We start from the raw sequence: 22,527 nt of genomic DNA, 5'->3' as shown, positions 1-22,527 counted from the left end.
GTATGAGTAATATTAAAAAGATTTTTTATTCCTTCATTTAAGTCAAAATTACTATGTTTCAGTTGTATTAATAAATTAAGGAATGTTAATTATAATGTTAATGTATAATAACACATGATTTTATTAACAATTTATCTAGAGGGCCCTTCAATTTTATTCCTTAATGTTATAATATGATATATAATAGTAATAATATTTGTTTAATTTAAATTTCTTATAAAATCAAAAATCAATACATAATATATATTGGTCATATGGTCTGAAAATTGGTTTCAATTTTAGCGGTCAAAGTATCGAATGTTTTCGTTTCCAACGGCAGTTGTCTGGCAACACTGCTATTTGTATAGGAAATTTACCAACAATTAATTAATCGAATATATCGTAATTTGTAAGTTTAAACAATTAGTTAAGCAAATAGCTTAAAAGTAAGCTATTTAAGTGATAGTAATTAAATAGGAATAAATCAGTTCGGAGGCAGTGCGTGTAATAGTTACTATAACAAAAGCTATCGAAGGCGGCAACAGGTGGTTTTGAGTCCCCGATGAATACACGTGCTCAGAAACGTGCAAGTGTTGTTTACCTTAGATTAGTTTAATTGACTTCAATTAACCCAAGGATGATGCGTAAAGTGCCGTTGATTGTGATCCTCGGCTCTACGGGCACTGGCAAAACGAAGCTCTCCCTAGAGCTGGCTGAGCGCTTTGGCGGCGAAATAATCAGCGCGGACTCCATGCAAGTTTACACCCACCTTGACATTGCCACCGCTAAGGCCACCAAGGAGGAGCAGACACGGGCGCGACACCACCTGCTGGACGTGACCACTCCGGCGGAACCCTTTACGGTCACCCGTTTTCGAAATGCTGCCCTGCCTATCATTGAGCGCTTGTTAGCTCAGGCCAAGCCCCCCATTGTGGTGGGCGGGACCAATTATTACATAGAATCCCTGCTGTGGGATGTGCTCGTGGATTCACAAGAGAAGCAATCGCAGGGCACTTCACTGGCAGAGCTAAAGGATGGCGAGCTAGATGCTATGACTACAGTGGAATTGCACAAACTCCTGGCGAAGATCGACACTGGCAGTGCCAATCGAATTCATCCCAACAACCGGCGCAAGATCCTGCGAGCCATAGAAGTCTATCAGGGCACCGGACAGACGTTGACCGACAAACTGGCAGAGCAACGAGGGCAGCCTGGCGGTAATCGCTTGGGCGGACCCCTGCGCTACCCGCACACCGTTCTTCTGTGGCTCCGCTGCAATCAGGAGGTTCTTAATGCCCGTTTAGATTCTCGCGTGGACGGAATGCTGGAGCAGGGACTAATTAAGGAGCTACGGCTCTTTCACAACACCCACCAGGGAATTACGGTCCAAGCCTATACCTCGGGTGTCCTGCAGACCATTGGGTACAAGGAGTTTGTGCCGTACCTCATGAAATATAACCACCAGCAGGATGATAAGATTGAAGAGTATCTGAGGGAGCACAGCTATAAACTTCCCAGCCCAGAAGAACTAAAGGAGAAGGATGGTCTGCCGGAGGGATTGCAGCTCCTGCGCAACTGCTGCGATGAGCTGAAGCTGGTCACTCGTCGCTACTCGAAAAAGCAGCTAAAATGGATCAACAATCGCTTTCTGGCTAGCCGAGATCGCCAAGTGCCTGATCTCTACGAGTTGGACACCAGTGATGTCTCTGCTTGGTCGCAGATCGTGTATCAGCGGGCCGAATCCATCATAGAGTGTTACCGGAACGGAGAAATCTGTGAGATTGAGCCAATGGCCAAGAGGGAGCATCCCGGAGCAGACCTAGATGAAGAAACCAGTCACTTTTGTGCCATTTGCGAGAGACACTTCGTAGGAGAGTACCAATGGAGATTACATCTCAAGTCCAACAAGCACAAACGTAGAAAAGATGGCCAGCGCAAGCGGGACCAAATGAAGAAAGAGAAAAAGGAGGACCAGGGGGAACAGGGTGAGGAGGAGGCTAAGCTCCCGCCCAGCCAAGGCACTGAAACTGATAAGGTGTTGTAAACTAGACTCTGTTTGGAAAAATAAATTAACCTACGTAAATTTGAGTCATTTGTTGTTGTTTTGAGTCTCAACCAACGGATCGGCTGCTGATGCAAGCGATTCGAGGAGTATCCGATAACCCTACACCTCGCTAATGGGGACCGTAGACCGCAGGGGAGGTCGTTGCCTAGCCAGAAAAAGCGAAAACGCGAAAACATGTTTGTGCACTGCTCCCCGAGCATCCAACCCACAGCGCCCACTGACACTCGTCTCGTCTTTCATTTGCATTTCAGTCGCTCAGCGAATTGGACGTACCAACCAGAAGATCTAGACATCAATTATGAGCTCCAAAAAGATTGGTAAGTCATCTAGGTTTATTATTTGCCTAAATGTAGCCCTATTTTAATATTAATCTCTGACTTATCGTTACTTCCTTAGCTCTTCTCAGCGTGTCGGACAAGACGGGACTGCTCGATTTGGGCAAGAGTCTGGTGGCCCTGGGCTTCGACTTGGTAGCCAGTGGCGGCACTGCTACAGTCCTGCGCGGCGCTGGCCTTAAGGTTAGGGATGTGTCTGAAATTACCGGAGCGCCGGAGATGCTGGGTGGACGTGTGAAAACGCTGCATCCGGCCGTGCACGCTGGCATTCTGTCACGAACCACCGACAGCGATTTGGCTGATATGCGCAAGCAGGGCTTCGATCTTGTCCAGCTAGTGGTGTGCAATCTGTATCCTTTCGCCAGCACTGTTGCCAAAACTGATGTGACGCTGGAGGATGCTGTGGAGAACATTGATATCGGTGGAGTGACTTTGCTCCGGGCGGCAGCTAAGAATCACCAGCGCGTTACGGTTGTCTGCGAGGCGGTTGATTATGACCGAGTGCTAACCGAACTGAAAGCTTCGGGAGATACCACTGTGGAGACCCGACAGGCTCTGGCTCTCAAGGCCTTTACCCACACGGCAAGCTATGACGACGCCATTTCGGACTACTTCAGGAAGCAGTATGGATCTGGTGTGTCCCAGCTACCTCTGCGCTATGGCATGAATCCGCACCAGAAACCCGCCCAGCTGTACACGCAATTGGCCAAGCTGCCGCTTCGGGTGCTAAACGCTTCGCCCGGATTCATCAACCTATGTGACGCGCTTAACGGCTGGCAATTGGTTCGGGAGCTGAAGCAGGCTCTGCAGCTTCCGGCGGCCACTAGCTTTAAGCATGTGTCACCAGCAGGAGCAGCTGTGGGGGTTCCCCTTAATCCCGCCCAAGCCAAGCTCTGCATGGTGGACGATCTGTACGAGCAGTTAACTCCCTTGGCAACGGCCTACGCCCGTGCCCGTGGAGCCGATCGCATGAGCTCCTTTGGCGACTTTGTTGCTCTCTCCGAAGTGTGTGACGCGGTCACCGCCAGGATCATTTCGCGAGAGGTGTCCGACGGAATCATTGCCGCTGGCTACGAGCCAGAGGCTCTAGAGATCCTGAAAAAGAAGAAGAACGGAGGATACTGCATTCTCCAGGTCAGAGTAATCCAAAATGTATTAGAATTTTTCACTAACAACTCTTTTTCTTCTAGATGGACCCTACCTATGAGCCGTCTGCTGTGGAGCGCAAGACCATATTTGGCCTGACGCTGGAGCAGAAGCGCAATGATGCCGTCATTGGCCCCTCGCTCTTTTCGAATGTTGTGAGCAAGAAGGGACCTCTGCCTGAGGCAGCTGTGCGTGATCTGATCGTTGCTACTATTGCTTTGAAGTACACGCAAAGCAACTCAGTGTGCTACGCCCGCGATGGCCAGGTGATCGGCATCGGTGCTGGTCAACAGTCAAGGATTCACTGCACACGACTGGCAGGAGAGAAGGCGGACAACTGGTGGTTGCGTCAGCATCCCAGTGTGGCCGGCATGAAGTTTAAGGCGGGCGTCAAGCGGGCAGAGATCTCTAATGCGATCGACAACTATGTGAACGGAACCGTGGGCAAGGATATGCCGCTCTCGCAGTTCGAGGGAATGTAAGTGGGCAGGATATAAGATATTGTTTGTATACTTATACAACTCTGACTGTGTGACAGGTTCGATAAGGCGCCGGCGCTGTTGACCAGCGAACAAAAGGTACAGTGGCTCAAGGAGCTCAGCGGTGTAGCCCTTGGATCCGATGCCTTCTTCCCATTCCGGGACAACATCGATCGCGCAAGTCTGGTAAGTATTTTGCTTTATTTCCTTTTCTGTATCCATTGTTCTGACTTGATTTATATTCGCAGAGCGGTGTGTCTTACATCGGCAGTCCCGCAGGCTCCACCAATGACGCTGGTGTCATTGCTGCCTGCGACGAGCACGGCATCATCATGGCTCACACCAATTTGCGTCTATTCCATCATTAAAGATGCCTTGACTATCCTTTATAGCTGGATTTTTCAACAAAATTAATGCGAAAAGACATAATATATACTATATTTTTGATAAACCTTTTTATATTTAAGACCAAAACAGCTCAAACCCTTTAGATATACAAAGTTTGTAAAACTAAATACCCAACCCAACTGCCCTATCTCTCCATTCCAAGCTCAATAAATAATGAAAACACTTGCCTTTAGTTAGTTAAACGAACGCTTCCTTCGACTAAACGCTATTTATTTCAATAATTAGTTTCTATTGAATGTACAGTTCGAGAGGCTGGACCATCGGTCATTCAAGTTCCAGATCCTGGCCAGCTGCAAGTCGTGCGGAATTCAGCCTACCGACTGCGCTGCTTGCGACACGCACCACAGCAATTGCACAAAAAGACAATGAAGGTGACAAAGAAGACGAGCACCGAGGCCAGGACCAGGGCCATCGATGTGGTCTGGTCGTAGCTGGGCGTGGGATCCAGCACATGCTGCTGGGGCAGCAGCTCGAAGTCGACTAGCACTTGGGTGCCGTTGGGCGGCGGGCAGGGCTGCTGCACAATAATCTCCTGGTGCTGCACCTGCAAGTGTTTGATTTATTAGATTAAATAAATTTATTTAATTTCAATTAAAAATTATAATAATAGACTGAGACCCACCTGCTTGTTGCGGCACAGCTGCAGTCCGGCGGAGTTGGACAGGGTCTCGGCACTGTACTCATCCTGCACCAGGACAGGCAGCAGCCAACGTTCCGGTGAGACGAACTGAAGCCAAGACCAGAACTTGGCCAGGTTTTGCGGATGCACTAGATAGCCACCCACCGCAGCCACCGCCAGGCTAATCAGCCCATTGACAATGCTGGCCGAGACCTTGCAGGGCAGCAGGTGGGCACAGAACAGGGCCAGCGTCTGGATGAGCGTCAAGTAAAGCAGCATGTAACCTGGAATTGCGATTGGATGTTAAGATTGTTAAGGTTTAACTGCAATAGGATCCCTTACCCATATATAGGTAGATGCCAGTGTCGCTGCTGTTGGAGTAGGTGTATAGTCCTGCCATGCTGTGGGCCGGCAGCAGATAGGCCAGCCAGATGCATAGGCTAGGGAACAGGCCCAGGAGACTCTGCAACAATTAAATATTAATTTCAATTTATAATCGTTTCCTTATCTTCCCTTAAATCTCACCTGCACTATGATGTAGAGACTGCGGGTGTAAAGCCCTAAACGGATATCCCGCTCCGCATGCCGTCGATCCTCCTGCGTGTCTCGGATAGTGAGCATGACCAGCGGCCAGTAGGCCAGCACCATAACGCAGTGGTGGTAGCCCAGGCGGTCGTGATAGCTAAGCTGCGGATCGGAAGCGGGCACGTCCCAGAAGATGCAGCCTATGCAGAGCGAGAGCACGGCGGCGGCGATCAGCTTGCTGATCCAGGTGAGCAGCGATCCCGGCTGCTTGTAGCCGGCGAATCGCTTGATCAGTGCACTGATCTGACCAAAGAAGCCGGCCTTCAGCGTAAAGTTGGGCAGCGAGGCGGGCGGGGCGGCGAGCGGTGGCTCCGAATTGATCTGATCCCAGGCGTTGGCCAGTGATTCGATGCGTGCCGAGGACTCTAGCATGGCAGCCGCCGACAGGTCATCCAAGGTGACAAGGTCCACTGGTAGGGGGTGTTCATATTTATATAGTAAAGATAACGTCGCAAGCCAAGCTCATGAAATACTCACAGTAATAATCCGCTGGGTTCTTGAAGGGCGGACACGGATAGCCCAGTTCGCCCATGTGTCGCGGCAGATCTGCTCGACTGCCGGAGAAGACGGTCCTGCCGCCGGACAGGAGCAGCACGCCGGAGCACATGGACAGGATCTCGAAGGTGGGCGGCTGCAGCGTCATGATCACGATTCGGCCGCCGCTACACCACTGCCGCAGATACTCCACCAGAAAGAAGGTGTCGAAGATGTCCATGTTGCTGGTGACCTGATCCAGGATCAGCAGTGAGGACTGAGCCAGCAGCTGGCAGGCCACACTCAGGCGCTGCTTCTCCGAGTGCGTCAGCGTGGACACATTGGAGGCACGCACCGTGTTTAGGCCCAGATCCTCAATCAGCACGTCCATGCGCTCCTCCAGATCGCTGCGATCCAGGGGGCCCCGCAAAGCGGCATGGAAGTTCAGGGTGCACTGGACACTCATCCGTGGGTCCAGGGAGGAGACCTCCAGAGCCGGCACATAGCTACACAGCTCCCGTAGTCCGCGGCGGTTGACCTGCTGCCCATTGATCAGGATCTCTCCTCCTAGCCGCTCACTCAATCCGGCCAAGCACTCGGCCAGGGCACTGCCCTCCCGTTGGGAGGTGGCCATGATGGCGAACAGGTCGCCCGCCTTGGCCTGCATGGACACGCCGCGCAGGCAGGGATTTACGTCCAGGCAGTGCACCTGGATGTTCGGGTAGATCAGACCCATGCCGGACTGCTTCCGGCCGTGGCTGATGCCATTTCCGTTCCCATTCCCATACTGCCTGGAGCTGCCGTACAGCCTGGCATCGTGGTAGTCGTAGCCCAGACCTCCGCCATCATGACCCAGGCCGGCGCCCAGCAGATCAGCTTCGCTGTGCGACCTGTGTCCGTAGTGCTTCCCGTTGCCCATGTACTGCTGCTGGTGCTGCTGCATCTGGTGATGGTGGTGCTGACCCACTGCTATGCTGGCCCGACTGTTGGCCTGGCGCAGAGCAGCTGCTGGGACACCGCCAGGACCTCCCCCGCCGATCTGGGCTCGCGACTCTGGGCGCGAGTGCGGCATTCCGCCGATGGCACGGAAGTCGGACTCGCTGCGATACTTCCGGAGATTGGGCGGCACCCGGCTCCGGGTCGTCTCGTTGTCACTGCTATCGTAGCCGCTACTTCCTGCACCGGCCGGAGCCCCCGAGCTGTCCCGGAAGGCACGATTGACACGGCCACGCACTCCACCCAGAGCACTGGAACCGCCACCGTGACCTGGCCCAGAGCCAGGACCCGGACCCGGACCTGGTCGGTGGGAACGCTGCGAACCGGCATTGGGCGGAAAGACGCGCGGCAGTCCGAATTTCAAGTAGGTGTACATGTTGGAACCCAGCGGAGATCTAAAATAAAATAATAGACAATTATTTATTAATTAGTAACACATAAATATATATTTAAAAAGTTTAGAAAAAGAAATAATGTTTTCAGAAGAGAACTTGAGAGATGTTTAAAGTTATGTACAACATAAATCTGAATGTGTAGCGTCTAGGCAGACGTAATAACCAAAAGCTGAGATCATGTTTTAGCATTATTAACGCCTGATTATGTTTAATAATTGCTTGTTTAAATCATTTGCGGGATTACTCACTTGGGCCCGTAGCGCGGATGATTTAAGATTGATTGCACTGTGGTGTCGCGTAGCTGGAAGTTTCCATATGGCAGCGGTGATTTGTCCGACGAGCCCAGAGCCGAATCGGTGAAGTCAGAGTTCAGGTTTTGCCTGTGAAGAGAGCGGGGCATTTAGGGAGTTGCAGTTGCGGTCAGCTGGACATGATTAGGGGGCTTGGCCACCGTCTGTCCGCGTTCAATTGAGGTCTTTATGGAATCTAAACTTCCGCTTTATGCGGTTAAATCAACCGTCAAAACTCCGATAGACAGGTGCGGCTTTGACGCACCCATGTCTGCCATTGGAAGGAAGGGAGTTGTCCGTCCGACTCACCTGTAGATGGACCAGGCGTGCAGGTCTTCGGAGGCCGCCGGCGGCAGCGGGGTATTGGGTCCGTGGGGCACCGAGTAGCGTCGCTCCTCGCGTGACATCTTCTTGCTGCTGGAAAAGTTGCTCAGCTCCATGGTCTGCAAGTATTCCAAGTCGGAGCATCAGGTTAGAGAGTTCGGGCCAAAAGCGTAAGCTAATTCCGAGTCAAACTGGGTCAAGAATGCCGCGAGAATGACTGCGCTATTATTACTCATAATTTGCGGGAATTAGCCTAATGACAATGCCCACATATATCCACCAATCCACACATCCACACGCAGTCTCAGTTGGAGTTTGGCATCCGAATCGGAGTCACAGTCGCAGTCACAGCCATTGTTATGACAAAAGCGGAAATTGTGTCGGATATGAAGTACGAAACGAACTTGAGACACCCTAACAATAACCGAATAAATATTCTGTTGATTCTCAAAGAGACCTTAAACCTTTCAGTCTTTATTATTTATCTAAGATACATTAAATCATGAATAAATGAATATATGAAACTCATCTTTTACTTTCTAGGTTGTTCTCATTGGCTATCGTAAGTATTAATTAGTAATTGTACGTTGGGTTCTTTTGCTAAGATGCATATCAACTTTTTGGGCATCCTAACCTGAGCAGGTACACTGAAACCCGCCAAGACAATGACACCTAATCGGGTGTTGTCTTTCAGATTGCCCTGGTCTTGGGTCTTGAGTGGAGTACCGGGCGGGAGAACAAAGCGCAGGTGATTTCGACACGGCCCCTGGGTTTTTAATTGCCAATGCAACAGGCCCAAAAAAAAACAAACAAAAACCAACCAAAAAACAGAGAAAACCCTCATGCAAATGAGCCGCAAGGCGGCCAAATGTTGTTTGCTGTGTTAACTATTTGCTTTAGTGCCGTTTGCTGTGGCGGCATTATGCAATCGAATGAAAGGCAAACAAACTAGTGCACCTGCCCCAGACGCTGTCGCCGGATTGTGCACTTGGATTGCGGATCTGGGCCCGCTGCAGTGCAGCGAGGCGTGCGGACTTCCGTTTTTGGAGTTGGATTACGTAGTCAAGAGTTCTACGAGTGCCAGTCCAAGATGCTCCGGCGAAAGTGAGTACGAGTGGTCCATACTCTAATGTTGCCTTTGCAATTGCAAGACTTTCGTGAAGCTGGGTTTGCGAATGGGTCTTGGGGAGGGGCTGGTGCCCAGAAGAAAGCTGGGATTACGGCATGTCGGGCCGAGAGTGCTTTCGCCCAGCTTAAAGTGCCGATTATTATTAAATGTATAAAATGTATGTATGTCTGGTGGAGTACTAACACTTTTAATTGCGTGCTAAATTCACTTTAATTAAAATCGCTTGTGGCATAATCGCATAAACGGATTTTCCTCCTCAGTTCAACGCATTTTACTCGATTTTGTTTGTCTGCCAGCGTTTTTTGTTTACTATTATCATTTCTTTCCCCCACAATTATTTGCCTCTGTTTTTTCTTGCCGTAACCGTTTTGCCGGGCCACCTTTTTTAGTTTTCTTTCTTTTTAGCCAGAGCACTTGGCGCCGAGTGAAAGTGGAAGTCAGGGAAGGTGGTTTTAATACCCGCGAGAGAGCCTGATACAGTTGAGACAGGGCATCGCATCGCATCACCCAGGCCTTACTACCTACACACAGCTACGGATACAGATACTCGAAGCTATCAGATACATCTGCTACTTCATTATGTACTTATTAAATATTTCATTTATCCATGTTCTATAATATGGTAATCTAGAAACATTATACAGATATTCATCATTTTACTTAGCTATAGTTAGTCATTAGGTAGCGAAAGGCAAGAGGAGCAGACCCACTTTAGGGCTTGATTACTCAGAGCTAAAGGGTTTCATTAGCCACAAATCTATAGTAGAATTAAAATACATTCCCTTACAAAAGATATTTCTTCGAGTGTACTCCTCCATAGTAAAAAGCAAGCAAACCTTAGGGGCCGCAAAAGAAAGAAAGAGATCTGCGGCATCTAAAGCGTCGCTTTGTTGTGCTCCACGGCAGTTGCAGTGAATGAGTGGTATTGGGGGCAATGATACGGCTCCGACCACGAGACAGAGGCATTGATTTATGCGATCACGATGCTCCGCTGACGTCGAAGCCGAAGATGGAGCCCATATCTAAGTATCGCAGAGTACGCGTATCTGTATCTATCCATTGTTCGCACAAGTGCGTGAAGCAAAAACATTGCGAGATGGGCGGAGGAAAGTGAAATATGATTGAAATGACTTTTAGTTTTTAACTAATGCCTCGCTGTTGTATTTTAAACTATCTAAACTAGCTCATTATGGATGTATGTATGTCTGGGAAATTGAATAAGATACAAAATTACCACTAATTGTATCAATTGTTCGCTAAAATGGCACACGAGCACATCTTCTTTCACTTAACCGGGCCACTTCGACGGGGACTTTGCCATTATAACTAAACTTCGGGGCAGTATATTGCAATTAAGCTTTATACTCTAAAATTTGCTTGCGAAGCCATAAAGTTCTAGTTATTGTCAACAACAGTGAAAACTTGTGCCTTAGCACGTTTTGGAATTTAGCAAATGCTCGTACAGTAGGTCACATACCAATGATCTTTTCTTTATGAAAGAACAAAGTATATATTTCGTGATTAAATTTGAAATCATTCAACTGAACAAAAATAAAGTGTAGTAATTACTACCTCATAAGCAAAAAAGTGTTATTAATAGCCGAACTAGTGTTAGTTTCAAGCTTAATTTAAACTTGGCTTGAAGCCAAATATGATTGCTTACTTCCCACGATTGGGAACTGATACCTACAGTTCCTATTGTTTTTGTGCAGATTTTTGGGTGGCCTTCTAGCCGCTTTCCATTAGCCAAGCCTTAGCTACCTTTATCAGATCGTGAGTCTCCGGTGGCCAATCTGGCCGCATACCGACCACATGAAAAACTGGCTGCAGCTGCAGTCCGGGGAAGCGGACAAAGACAGTTACAGCTGCAGCCTGGCCAGAATTATATCATAGTCTTGATTAGCTGGCCATAACCGAAGTGGGTCACCCGATCGTTGCATGATCCGACTGGGGCCGGAGACCAAGACCAAAAGGTAGCGGATATTTGCCTGTCAACGGCGTCCAGTTGGCCTGCTGGTGTGAATAAATCACAACGCGCTAAGTAATTGGCCAACGGTTATTGGCAATAGCTTAGCAGGCCGATTAGGCCAATTGGCACCAGCTGAGAGATGCAATGAGTGCATGTGTGAGTGCGACTCATGAGTCCGAGTCCGAGTCCGAGTCCCGTTGCTGTCACTCGGCATTCCCGTTGGCCAAGAGGCCGGAGATGCAGCCATCGGTTGACAAGTCGAGAACCGTTTTCTGCGCACACACATGACCATTGATGCACAACTGCAGTTAGACACGAGCCTCGGCCACGACTCCGGTTTTTCGGTCACTGATCGCCGGCTTGTGCGCACATTTTATGATTTAATGGAGCGAGCCCAAGTGCCTCCAAGTGGTTCCCGGCACAGCAATTTGTTGCTCTCTCCATCTCTGAACTTGCCTCGGCTCGGTACTTGCGATGGCCGCAATATGTGTGATTGGAGGCAGGGCTGACCTGCGGTTCAGCGAGCGATACGGGCATTTCCATTCCCACGCAAAGAGGTCCATTAAATTGGGTTAGCTCCGCCGGCTTTTCATTTCACTGCCATCCATCCATCGCTGCCCAAAACTCGTTCCCCGGCCCAAGCAGGCAACAGGTAGGTAGGTCAGCCTCCCATATCAAAAGCTGGCCCCTGATTGCCACTGACAACCTGACGGACGGACGGACTGACTGAGACAAAATAAAATCTCACTTGGCCCAGTGAGAAAGTGAAACTCTGGTGGCATAATTTGTTGCTGCTGCCGCGGCCCACGGGGCGTATGATAAATGCCAGCAAAATATTTCGCGACTGGCGCTGAGAATGCCCCAAAGTGGGTCGCCAGTTGCAGTTTTGTAATTTGCAATTAATAACAGAGAGGAAACTGCATGCACAACGAAGCCCGAATGCACTTTTGGGCCGCCAAGATTTTATTGAACTGAGAAAAATTTAGATTGAAAAATCAATACAAAGAATATTGCTTGGTTAACTAAGATTTTTAGCTTTTGGCAAAGAAAAATATCTTATGTTTTAATAGAAGCCAAGAGCTGGTAAACCAAATTGTTTAATTAACTAAAATAATTATCAAAACCAGACATTCACATTTCCTTGCCCTATAAACTTTTCATTTTAAGCTATAAAAAATATCATCATTAACTCCGCTTTCCAGTTATTAATGAAGTTTCATGAAAGAAGGTTATTATTATCTTTATTTAAATCAAACCTTTTCAGATTAAAGCAAACATCAAATGGGATTTTTAATCTTGATTTGCGTTGCGTTGTTTATACCCTCGAAAAAAGTGTTAAATGCCTTCGTGAATCATTAAAAATACCCAACATTTTTTCAAACCAAACCGCAAAATGTTCAATCACTAATGCTTTGGACAGAAACATCACTTGAATCACGTAGGCGGATAAATTTAGAAGCCTTCACATCGCCATCGAATACCCTTCTCTGGAGCGGCACAAGAATGCAGCTGACGGGCGGGGCCAGGAAAGGGGCGGCACTACAGCTGGGAAAGACGATTTCGCAGATCTGACTAATGCCACTGCCAGATGCAAATTAATAATAAACAAATTAAACGATTGCCAGCAGCATTCCTCGCTCCATTCCGGCCACAGAGCGGTTTGTTGAACTTGTCTCAAAGTTGTGATCTCCGGTCCGGCGAGATGAAATTTTTTGTTGCTGATTCTGCCCCGAGAGGAAAGGCATCCGATACCGACATTTTGTGTGTGTGCGTGTGTGTGTGTGTTAATTGAACACTCGAGTTTCAGAGATTTTGTTCAAGTTTTTTGTTTGATTTTTAGCACGTTTTTGTTTGTGTTCAGCCGATTGGCGGACAAAAAGCGAGTATGCAAATTGCTGGCCACGTTGTGTGCGATAGATGCTCACGCTTTTCGCCAAGGCATTTCCATATACCCACAAATATACATATTTATGTGTATAGTGGTCTCTCTGGCAGATCGGAGACAGTCGGTCATCAAGAGTGACGGGCACGCAGCGAGGAAATCTTCGCTTTACGACTTGTGAAAGTTTCGGCTGCGTAAATTGATTATGAGTGGAGCTGCGTCGGCGAAATACGAGCAGAGATGGGTCTGGGCCCAGCAGCAGGTGAATGAGTGATGCACAGTGAGAAAATTATTGGGTGAAGGTTTAAGATTTGAAAATAAGAATCTGAAAATTTGAAAAGATGTAGTTTTTAGAATCAATTCTCTGGAATTTTATCCAAACTAAATTGCTGATATAAATTAATTCATTTTTAACTTCAGTCTTTATATTTTCAAATTATTATTACTATGATATTTTAGAGATATTTGTTGTTGCAGTTTCATGAATAGATACAGAATCTTATCAATAAATGTTTAAGCATTGTTTTTATAGGGTTAAGACACTACATTGTTACTTTAATTTATTAGAATAATTGCAAAAATAAAGTAAAATTCCATACAAAGACAAAAAAAATTTGGAAATATATGTAAATATTGCCAAGACTGATGGTAAGAAAGGACAGCTAAGGATTTATAATTCAAAACTACAAAAGAAAGCTTTTGTCATTATATATTATTTACTTAAAAACACAGCAAAAGAAGCATATATGAAAGTATCCCATATATATAGTTCGTTCTTTTCTGAACTCAAGTTAAACCTTCAATGAATCAAAGCAATACAATATTCATATAACACTTATATAGTTATATACCATATGTAATTAATAGCCCATTTTGAATGAATGTATTACAAACTTTATGCACGTTTTCTTATCTCAACTTAAATCTTAATGCAGCTTAAAAATGCCAAATGTTGTCTCAGTGAAGATGCAAAAACTGGTCTTAAACTGTTACGACGTAAGTGAGCTTGACTTATTCGACAGTAAATATTTTACAAATGACACACGCTAAATATTTGCGGTGAATTTTTTCCGAGTAAATGATTGAAAAAGCTACAAATTTTCAACAAATAAGTGACTGAATTAAAGTGATTTTTAACGAGTATTGAGCGCGTAAACTGTCAACAAAAGTCTGGCTGAGAACCAGGTGGAATAAAAATGATTAATTAAACACTGGCTAATGGGATTTCTAAGCTGACCCGATTTGCGCTAATGGATCTGGCCCACAAATAGCCAAATCCAATTGGGCAATGACTGAACCGGGTTAGAGTCACAACCAGAAATGAGTTAACCGCCGAGCTGGCAGAAATGCGAGCAAGAATTCCGCTGACTCTAGTCGCTCTCGTCCGACTGTGACCCCAAAAAGCCAAGCTAATGTCATGCCGATGCCGATGCCGAATATTCGTCATGGCTGCATAGCCCCCACTGCGGAGCCACCCCGTATCCACTGTGGATACCACCGCCAAGCCACCAAGCCACCAAGCCACCAAGCGGTGGTCCCATTGCGGGGCTTTCGGCCAGCGGATCGGCTTTCGGTTTTCAGCGCTTTTTGTGGTTGGAAAACTCAGGCAAGGTCAGTTTTATTAATTGGCCAAACGGAATACGAAACTTTGCCTCAGTTTCGGGCATCTTTACAGGCAATTAACGCTGAGCAGAAACCAAAACACAAACCGAGCCAAAGTCGAAACAAAACACTTTCCTGTATTGCAACAGACTTGTGAAAGTGGCCAACAATTGTGGGTAAAATTTGCATGCGAATGCCCGTCCCACTCCCGCCGCTCCCCATTCTGCACCACACACACCACACACGTGTGCCAGGCGGCGGCTAATTGACATAAATTCCATGTCAAAGCAAACGAAAAGCCACAAAAAAGGCAATTTTTCCCCTGCGTTTGTCGTTGCATGAATAAAAATGCGCAAGACAAACGAAGTTGGCCAAATTCCCGAACACACCCAAGAAACCAACTGGGTCTTTGGCGCCATCCGCACACTTGAAAAATATTTGTTATCTTTTCAGTTAAAGATCAAATTAAATCAAGGTTCTGTAAAATGTTTGCTAATAGATTATCACATTTTGAAAGTTCTGTAAATTATTTTCCTTAGAGTTTTTCCTAAAAACTAGAATTTTTCCAAGTGCCAAGTTGGGCTAAATAAGTGACACGGATCTGAGGACCAATTTATTCGGCTCACGTTGACTGGCTGCCACTGCTGAGTATCCATGTCAACGGAGGTCTCAGCCATCTCATCTCCGTCTCGGTCGCCGAGTATTCTGATTCTATGTCAGGCCCAAGACTGAGCCTCCTCCGTTGTCTGTGAACTTCAAGTGAAATGAAGTGAAGTTCTTCTTCTTTTTACGGCCATAAAAGTCACGAAGTGTGTGTAGCGGATACTTTCTTCGCCTAATTATGCAGCTGTACTGCTTCTGCTGCTGCTGTGTTAATTTAATTACAATAAAAAGTAAATTAACTTGCCGAGGCCCCGCCGTACCGTATCTATCAATGGCCACAATTTTCATGGTCGCAGCTTTTAATGGCCCCCGCGGCAGAAGGAGGAGAGTTTACTGGGGAATTTCGAATTTGGAATTTGAATTTCCTGCCCGGCCAGTTTTCACCTAACCAAGGGTCCGTGGCATTCCGCTGACTTCATCCTCCGTCAGTTGTCGGTGATCATTAAATCGCGTGATTCATCCGTCTCGGAATAACCAGCGACTAAGTTCAATTGAAAAGGTATTGAGCACTGGGACTGCGACTCGGGAGACGCGGATCGGATGGCCGAGAGAACAAGAACAAGTTTTGGCCAGCGAGATGCAGCCACACCTAGGAGACCCAACGAAAACCCGCCTAGGCCAAGACAAAGACAAACCAGAGACCAGAGACCAGAGACCAGAGACCAGATACCAGAGACTCCAATCCCGATGAGAGTGCCAAGAGCAAGCTCCAAAACTCACCACAAGCCATAACTGACAATCAATTCAACTTAAGCTGCCTTTTTTCGCCGCGCCTTCGACTTTTGTCTAGACTCCGCGCGTTGCTGTCTTAAGTCTTTTGATTTCTTCCCCTTTGGTGTTTGTTTTCTTTCCGATTGGAACTGAAATTGTCGAAATTGAATTACGACCGCTCTCGGAGATCTTGTCGCTGCGGTCGGCTTCTAAGCCTTTTTTTTTTGAGGCCCAAACAGCAGCCACAAATCATCAGTTAGCCCCGTTAGCAGCTATAATAATACTGTTAACTAATTTACGCCACAAACGGCAGGCAGCAGCAACAACAATGGGGGAAAATCAAGAAAAACAAAAAACACCAAGTCAGTGCGAAGAAGAAGAACCTGAAGAAATCGTTTTGGGGACGTTTTTCAATGAGCTTGGCCATGGCCATGGCTCAAACGACATTCTAACGGTCTCCCGTCAACATGACGGGCTAATTAGGTGCGAGTAATTTGCAAAATAGAAGCCAAACGGAGGCTGGGAATCATCTGCATTGCAAAGGGATGAGTGGAGTGGAGTGACCACCGGGGCGGAGGCAATGATGTGCATCTTAGGCCCTGAGAATGGTGCTAAAGCCCCACGATCCAAGATCCAAGATCCGAGATCCAAGAGATCGCCATCAGGTCGCGGCTCATTTTCGGATGAGAAATCAAGTTTCGCGGCGCAAAAAAACTTTTGAAAGTGATTGTGAGCCAAGATTGGCAGCTGCATCGAAATTGCAAAATGAATGTGAAAGTTGCTTAGCCGCGTGGTTATTCTTTACGAGCCGATATAGGAAGAGTACACTCAGAGACAAAATATCGCGCTGAAGGTAAAAAACAACCTCTTTGTCAGACCTGTTTATGGCTTTCTCATCGAGTTCGATGTTAACTAAATTTCATTTCATTTATTCTGTCTTGATATCTTCTTTCAATTTAAATGAAATACAGGTAAAAAGATATATGTAAAAGTAAAGTTTTTAAGCTTTCTCGGATCCTATCTAGTTTAAATGGGACCTAAGATAATCCAGAGATGCTACAGAAGAAACTTTAATAACTCGACATGTGTCAAAGAGACAAGGAAACGTTAATTTCTTTTAACCAATAAAGTTATTTTCTTCTTGGTAAATATTGCACCAAATTCCATAAACACTTTTTCTTATACAAGCTGTACAAAACAATAAATTGATGTAGAAGAAGCCTGTAATGATGTTAGTGCTTATGGCACTGTTTTTTCATATCTACGAGGAAATGCCACGACCAAGACCAAGACCAAGACCAAGACTTAGACCACGACGATGCTGGCATCTGCGGGCAGGGCGCACAAAAAAGTGATACCCGGAGAGCCAAGAAGCCAGCCGGCCAAACAAACAAACAAACAAACAAACTGGAACTTGTATCTGTGAGATACACACTTGCGACGAAGACAAGGCAAGACGAGAAGACGAGGCAAAGCCAAAGCCAAAGCCAAGCCAGAGTGGGGCTCTTGGCCATGGCTTTGGCTTCCACTTGGGTTCTGGTTTTGCTTTTGGCTCTGGTTTTGTTCTGTTCCGTTCTGTTCTGTTCTGTTCTGTTCTTATGGCCTGTGCAGGGCGCAGAACTCGCAATGGAAGCGTTGGAAACGAAATGGTGGAGGCTAAGATACATTTGCTAGACAAAACCCGCTCGCGGGATCTTTGACCTGTGCTGGTGACGACCGCGCGAGCAGAACAGAGAACACAAGAACTCGGGAATTCATGAGTGAGAAGTGGTGGATACTCTGCACTTTTGGATTATACCTTACGCGGTGGAAATAATTGAGAAATCATTCAATTGTTTAGGAATTTCGGAGAAATTTAAGAGAAAATATTTGAAAAATGTATCTAATAATTTTTAAATTGTATTTAATTGATACTATCTAATAAGTAATTGAATTATTTTAAGAGATATGCAATTTGAAAGCCATAAGTTACTCAGAAATGAGTGTTTTCCTGACATTTAGGCCCTAGTAAAGACCTATTTCTATACAAGAAGAGTATTTATGAGTTAACCAACCAATAAAACCTTGGTTTTGATTCAAGAATTGCTCTTTATAATTTTTCTTCGACTGTATACTGCATTTGTATGAGTGCGAGTACTCTTGGAGTATCTTTGAGGTGGCAAGTGCTGGTCTTCGGTCGCTGGGGTTGCCTTAATACAATTAACAGTAAAGACCAGTTGGCCAAACTCTAATTAGCCGCTGGTGGACACGACAGCGACACTCATTCGTGGCTCAGATAGATACTTTTGTATCTGCAACACTTACGTTACAATGTCGATCCGCTGCTGCTGCTGCTGTTACACCGATGTCCGCATATTCCACATAGACACACACTCTATACACGGTACACTCTCCACTCGGCACACACTCACACGTCACTTATTTTCGCTTTTTTTGGCGTTTCTTATGGAACCACTTTTTCGTATCTATCGGCGAGAATCGCAATCCGTTTTGTCAGGCGCGTTGAAAAAATAACAACATTTGCATGCACTTCGATGGGGCCATTAGGGATATATATTCCTCCGCACAAGTAACTATATATATTGCCCGTTTTATGCCGCAAACATTTCAATTAGCCACCCGTTTGCAATGTATATATTTTAGCTGTTTTGTCTATATACGATATGTTCTCCCTGCTTCTGCTTGGAATGCTTCTGTGTGTGGTTCGGGCGCCGTGCGCAGCCAGAAAGGCAAAGATCGGAACCAGCCGCGGATCGGTGGAGGCAACTCTCTCGGAGCTCGGCTCGAAGCGAACTGAGCTGAACTTGGCCTCGGCCGCCATCTTAGCCCGCTTGGCTCCGTTGAAAGAGAGCTTGCTCGGAGAGCGCGGAGAGTCCGGAGAGCCGATATCCAGGCGGAGAGGGCTTTTCCAATGGGAAGATTGGTAGATACTTTGCTGGTTGTTCAGCAACAGTTTCGGATCAGTTGGAACGGTGCGCTCACTTGGCTTAGACGTGTTCGCGGAGGTTGGTTTAGACATTCTAAGTTCTTGGTCTTGTGATTATAATTAACTTTTAAACCTATAAAGTGTGTTCTGAAGTTAGAAATTAAATATATAAAACTAGTTATTCTTCCCTGCTTCAAAGAGTTAAGCTTCGTTTTAATTTCAAAATAAAAATTATTTTTTGTTTTCCTCTCTCTATACTCCACTCTCTGTCCGTTTCTTCTCTTTTCCAACGATAGGTCTTCCAAAAACCACTCTTGAGCCACGAAACAGCGTGTGAGGCAGAGAGTAAACGAGAGGCCCAAATAAACAAGCTCACACACACACACCCAGCGCTCGGGTGGCTATGAAAATGATCGGCAGCGACTACGTACTGGAAGCCCACAACATTTTCCACACCACCGAGGCAAGTGCCGGAAAAACTCTCTTTTCTCTCTCAAAGAACCACCTTCCAGTGCCCAGCTCTCAGCTCTTTCTTGATCGTTCCAACAGGTTGACGGTGGTGGCTGTTTCAATGGAGCCGGCAACTCGGCTCTGGTGCTCAAAGGCGTCAATCTCACCGTGCACAGTGGTGAGGTGATGGCCATTCTGGGATCAAAGGGTGAGAATTCAAAGTATTCAAAGAGTTTGGTTACTATGTTTTGTTAACTTTTCAAGGGAGCGGCAAGCGGGCTCTTTTGGATGTGATCTCGAGACGCGCGGATGGAGCCACTCGTGGCCAGGTGCTGCTCAATGGATCGCCACTGTCCAAGGCCTTGTTCCAGCAACGTTGCGGCTACGTGACCCAGTCCTGCACCTTCGTTCCAGGCCTCACAGTGGCCCAGACACTTCACTACACGCCCACCATAGTGAGTAATTTAAATAATGCCTAGAAGTATGCTACAGATTAGGCATACTCATAAGCAGATGCTACATTGATTTAAAACCCATATATAAGTATGTGGTATCATAATTTAAGACACCTTTTAAATGATTTTAAGGCCCCTATTGATCTCTGAAACAACCTAAATACTAAGAAACTATATATCCTTTGCATCCTCTTTCCAGTTGAGTGGTTACCTTAAGAGTTCCAAGGTTCGCCAAGTTTTAGCAGATCTGGCCCTGTCCCAAGTGGCCCATAAACGAGTGGAGTATCTGAACATCAGTGAGGCAAGACGTCTGGCCATCGGCATTCAGTTGGTCAGGGATCCAGGTAATAATATAATAATCCTTCACCGAAAACTATTAAACTAATATTTTCATGTAGTAATGCTCCTGCTGGATGAGCCCACCCATGGACTAGATCCTCTGAGCGCCTATCTCCTTATATCCATTCTCTCCAACACCGCCAAGAAGACCGGCTGTGGAATTCTACTTTCTCTAGAGAAACCGCGCTCCGATGTATTTCCCTTCTTGGATCGCGCTCTGTTCCTCTGCCTGGGCGGCGTGGTTTACTCCGGAGGCACTCGAGCCATGCTGGAGTATTTCCATGGGATTGGATTCCCCTGTCCTCAGCTGGAGAACCCACTGATGTACTACCTATGTCTGTCCACCGTGGACCGTCGGAGTCGGGATCGGTTCTTGGAATCTAGCCAGCAAATCGAAGCTCTGGTGGAACGATTCTCCCGAGAGACTCCCATCTCGGATGCCCCCATCAATAATATGGGATCAGGAAAGGTACCACTGGCATACGGAAAGCCGGGAGAGCTCAAAGTTTGGGTTATGCTGTACTTGTAAGTGTTCCTTATTCTGTTCCTAACTTTATATTTTCCAAGAGTTTCAAATTTTAAAATAATAGTATTTGCTTTGTATTTAGAAAACTATTGGCCTCCACCTTCTCCTGCGGTCTGGTGGGAATGAAAACTTTATTCCTGCGAATGCTGCTTCTGCCCTTGGCCATGAGCATCCTCTGGGCCTTTTACACAAATGTGGGCGTAAGTAAGTCAATAAATTCAATGAAATTTTTAAATTTAAAATGAGATATTTTTCTAGGATGATGCACATGGTTTCTTTACCAGAAACGGCATGATTCTGAATATTTTGGGACTCTCCTATGGATGCGGAATATTAACCACCATATCTCTATGTGAGTAATTCAGCTCTTCTTCAAAGTTCTCTTTTAATTTCTTCCATTCTGCAGTTCCAATTTGGCGCAAGAAGTTTTCGCAGGACACTCCAGAGGGTCTATACTCGGGAACGACTCTACTTATTGCCTACAACTCCGTTTCCATACCTTTCTCTGCGGTATCTGCCGTAATAGCCAGCTGTGTTATTTATCCGTAAGTTACCCAGAAATAGGGGAAAAGTTTATCAAAATCAACAGTGTGTTTCTTCCAGTCTTCTGTTGGATGTGAAGTACAATAATGGCACAGTTTTCGCATATTTGTTGGTGGCTCTCTGGTCAAGTTTCGTCCTTGCAGAGCAGCTAACGATTGCCTTCCTCTTGGTGGTGAAGGTGCCCTTTAATGCAGCCATAGCAGTGACCTATGTGCTGGTCATCAGCATTGCCCTGGCCAGTGGTACAGTTCGGTAAGTATATTGTACAAATATATAATTTTCCACGTTTGATAACCGAGTTTTCCCCTCATTAGATCCTTTAAGGGATTGCAACCCTGGCTGCAGGACAACACCAAGGGCACCCACACCCGATACGCCTCCTCCCTGCTGCACAGCATCGCCTTTCAGTCGCGGAAACTCAATTGCACACCAACCGCCTCCGTCATCTGCCCAAAGCCGGCGGACTTTATGCACGAACGACTTGGACTGCCTGATCCCGATGTAAGCTATAGCTCCATATCTGGGTATATATATTATAACCATGTAGTTTGACATTCAGGAAACCATCGATGTGGCTGCCTCTTGTGCTTTTGCTGTGGGCCTGGCTGCCTTCAACATGCTGCTCTACTTGTTCCCAATGCCGCGATGCGTGCGCCAGAAGTTCAAGGACTAATGATCGTCAATTTTACATTGCAATACTTGCACTAAGTTTTATTTTATTTAAATGTAATTATAATTTAATAAAAACACTCGAAATGTGACCTTAAGTCATGCTTGAAATTTTCATGACATTAATTAGAAGAAACTCTCTACTTGGTCCTGATAACTATATAATATTTATGTGCAATCGCTCTGTTGGATAGTTTCCTATCTGAAGTAACTGCTTACAAGGATATCTAGGGTATACAGAATTCGATATACCCTCGTGAAATAAAACATTAAGAAAATTGGTTTAATAATTCTTATTATTTTATATTTTACTAAATTATATATGTTTAAATCGTCAATTAAAAGCATCAAGAAAAGCTGGTATTATTATTTGAAACTATACCAATATATTTAAATCAATAGAAACCATTTTTTCTTAATTGCAATTCAACCTTGACGTGCAAAAACACTCTGGTATACTAAATTTAGTTCGTTTAAATAAAAAATAAACACCGTTTTAATATAAAATATTGTGTAGATCTTTTACTATTTCCGTTTCAGGAATTCTGCATATTTTAAAAAGCAAATC

General features: G+C 46.0%; 4 protein-coding genes across 5 annotated transcripts; 3 read left to right on the top strand and 1 right to left on the bottom strand.

Moving 5' to 3' along the window:
• Nucleotides 1-299: 299 nt before the first annotated feature.
• LOC110187706 (bifunctional purine biosynthesis protein ATIC) lies at nucleotides 300-4,598 on the top strand. 2 transcript variants are annotated; one of them, XM_020957141.2, is made up of 6 exons: nucleotides 300-388; nucleotides 2,296-2,361; nucleotides 2,441-3,513; nucleotides 3,570-4,003; nucleotides 4,064-4,190; nucleotides 4,253-4,598. In XM_020957141.2, the coding sequence occupies exons 2-6, from the start codon at nucleotides 2,343-2,345 to the stop codon at nucleotides 4,370-4,372; spliced, it is 1,773 nt and encodes a 590-aa protein (XP_020812800.1). In that variant the 5' UTR covers nucleotides 300-388; nucleotides 2,296-2,342; the 3' UTR covers nucleotides 4,373-4,598. The 2 variants fall into 2 exon arrangements, with proteins under 2 accessions (XP_020812800.1, XP_086686039.1); XM_086829913.1 differs by having other exon boundaries at nucleotides 379-425.
• Nucleotides 450-2,067, top strand: LOC110187707 (tRNA dimethylallyltransferase). Its single transcript, XM_020957142.2, has one exon. It carries the CDS (start codon nucleotides 617-619, stop codon nucleotides 2,021-2,023), a length of 1,407 nt encoding a protein of 468 aa, XP_020812801.2. The 5' UTR covers nucleotides 450-616; the 3' UTR covers nucleotides 2,024-2,067.
• On the bottom strand, nucleotides 4,581-18,850 carry LOC110187708 (uncharacterized). The gene is made up of 8 exons (XM_020957143.2): nucleotides 18,356-18,850; nucleotides 8,081-8,214; nucleotides 7,730-7,861; nucleotides 6,094-7,481; nucleotides 5,557-6,026; nucleotides 5,374-5,494; nucleotides 5,035-5,315; nucleotides 4,581-4,956 (listed from the first exon to the last, which is right to left on the bottom strand). The coding sequence occupies exons 2-8, from the start codon at nucleotides 8,209-8,211 to the stop codon at nucleotides 4,726-4,728; spliced, it is 2,754 nt and encodes a 917-aa protein (XP_020812802.2). The 5' UTR covers nucleotides 8,212-8,214; nucleotides 18,356-18,850; the 3' UTR covers nucleotides 4,581-4,725.
• A 117-nt stretch (nucleotides 18,851-18,967) lies between these two features.
• LOC110187830 (ATP-binding cassette sub-family G member 5) lies at nucleotides 18,968-22,057 on the top strand. The gene is made up of 12 exons (XM_020957308.2): nucleotides 18,968-19,056; nucleotides 19,274-19,440; nucleotides 19,527-19,635; nucleotides 19,692-19,882; nucleotides 20,082-20,226; nucleotides 20,281-20,746; nucleotides 20,830-20,947; nucleotides 21,006-21,099; nucleotides 21,154-21,292; nucleotides 21,351-21,542; nucleotides 21,605-21,791; nucleotides 21,850-22,057. The coding sequence occupies exons 2-12, from the start codon at nucleotides 19,381-19,383 to the stop codon at nucleotides 21,961-21,963; spliced, it is 1,815 nt and encodes a 604-aa protein (XP_020812967.1). The 5' UTR covers nucleotides 18,968-19,056; nucleotides 19,274-19,380; the 3' UTR covers nucleotides 21,964-22,057.
• The last annotated feature ends 470 nt before the right edge of the window (nucleotides 22,058-22,527 follow it).

The sequence above is a fragment of the Drosophila serrata genome, unplaced genomic scaffold (genome assembly GCF_035046125.1).
Source record: "Drosophila serrata isolate PLE 108 unplaced genomic scaffold, ASM3504612v1 contig_228, whole genome shotgun sequence".
Lineage (NCBI taxonomy): Eukaryota > Metazoa > Arthropoda > Insecta > Diptera > Drosophilidae > Drosophila > Drosophila serrata.
The sequence above is the reverse complement of the archived record's forward strand: the minus strand, read 5'-3'. Positions and strand labels throughout refer to the sequence as shown.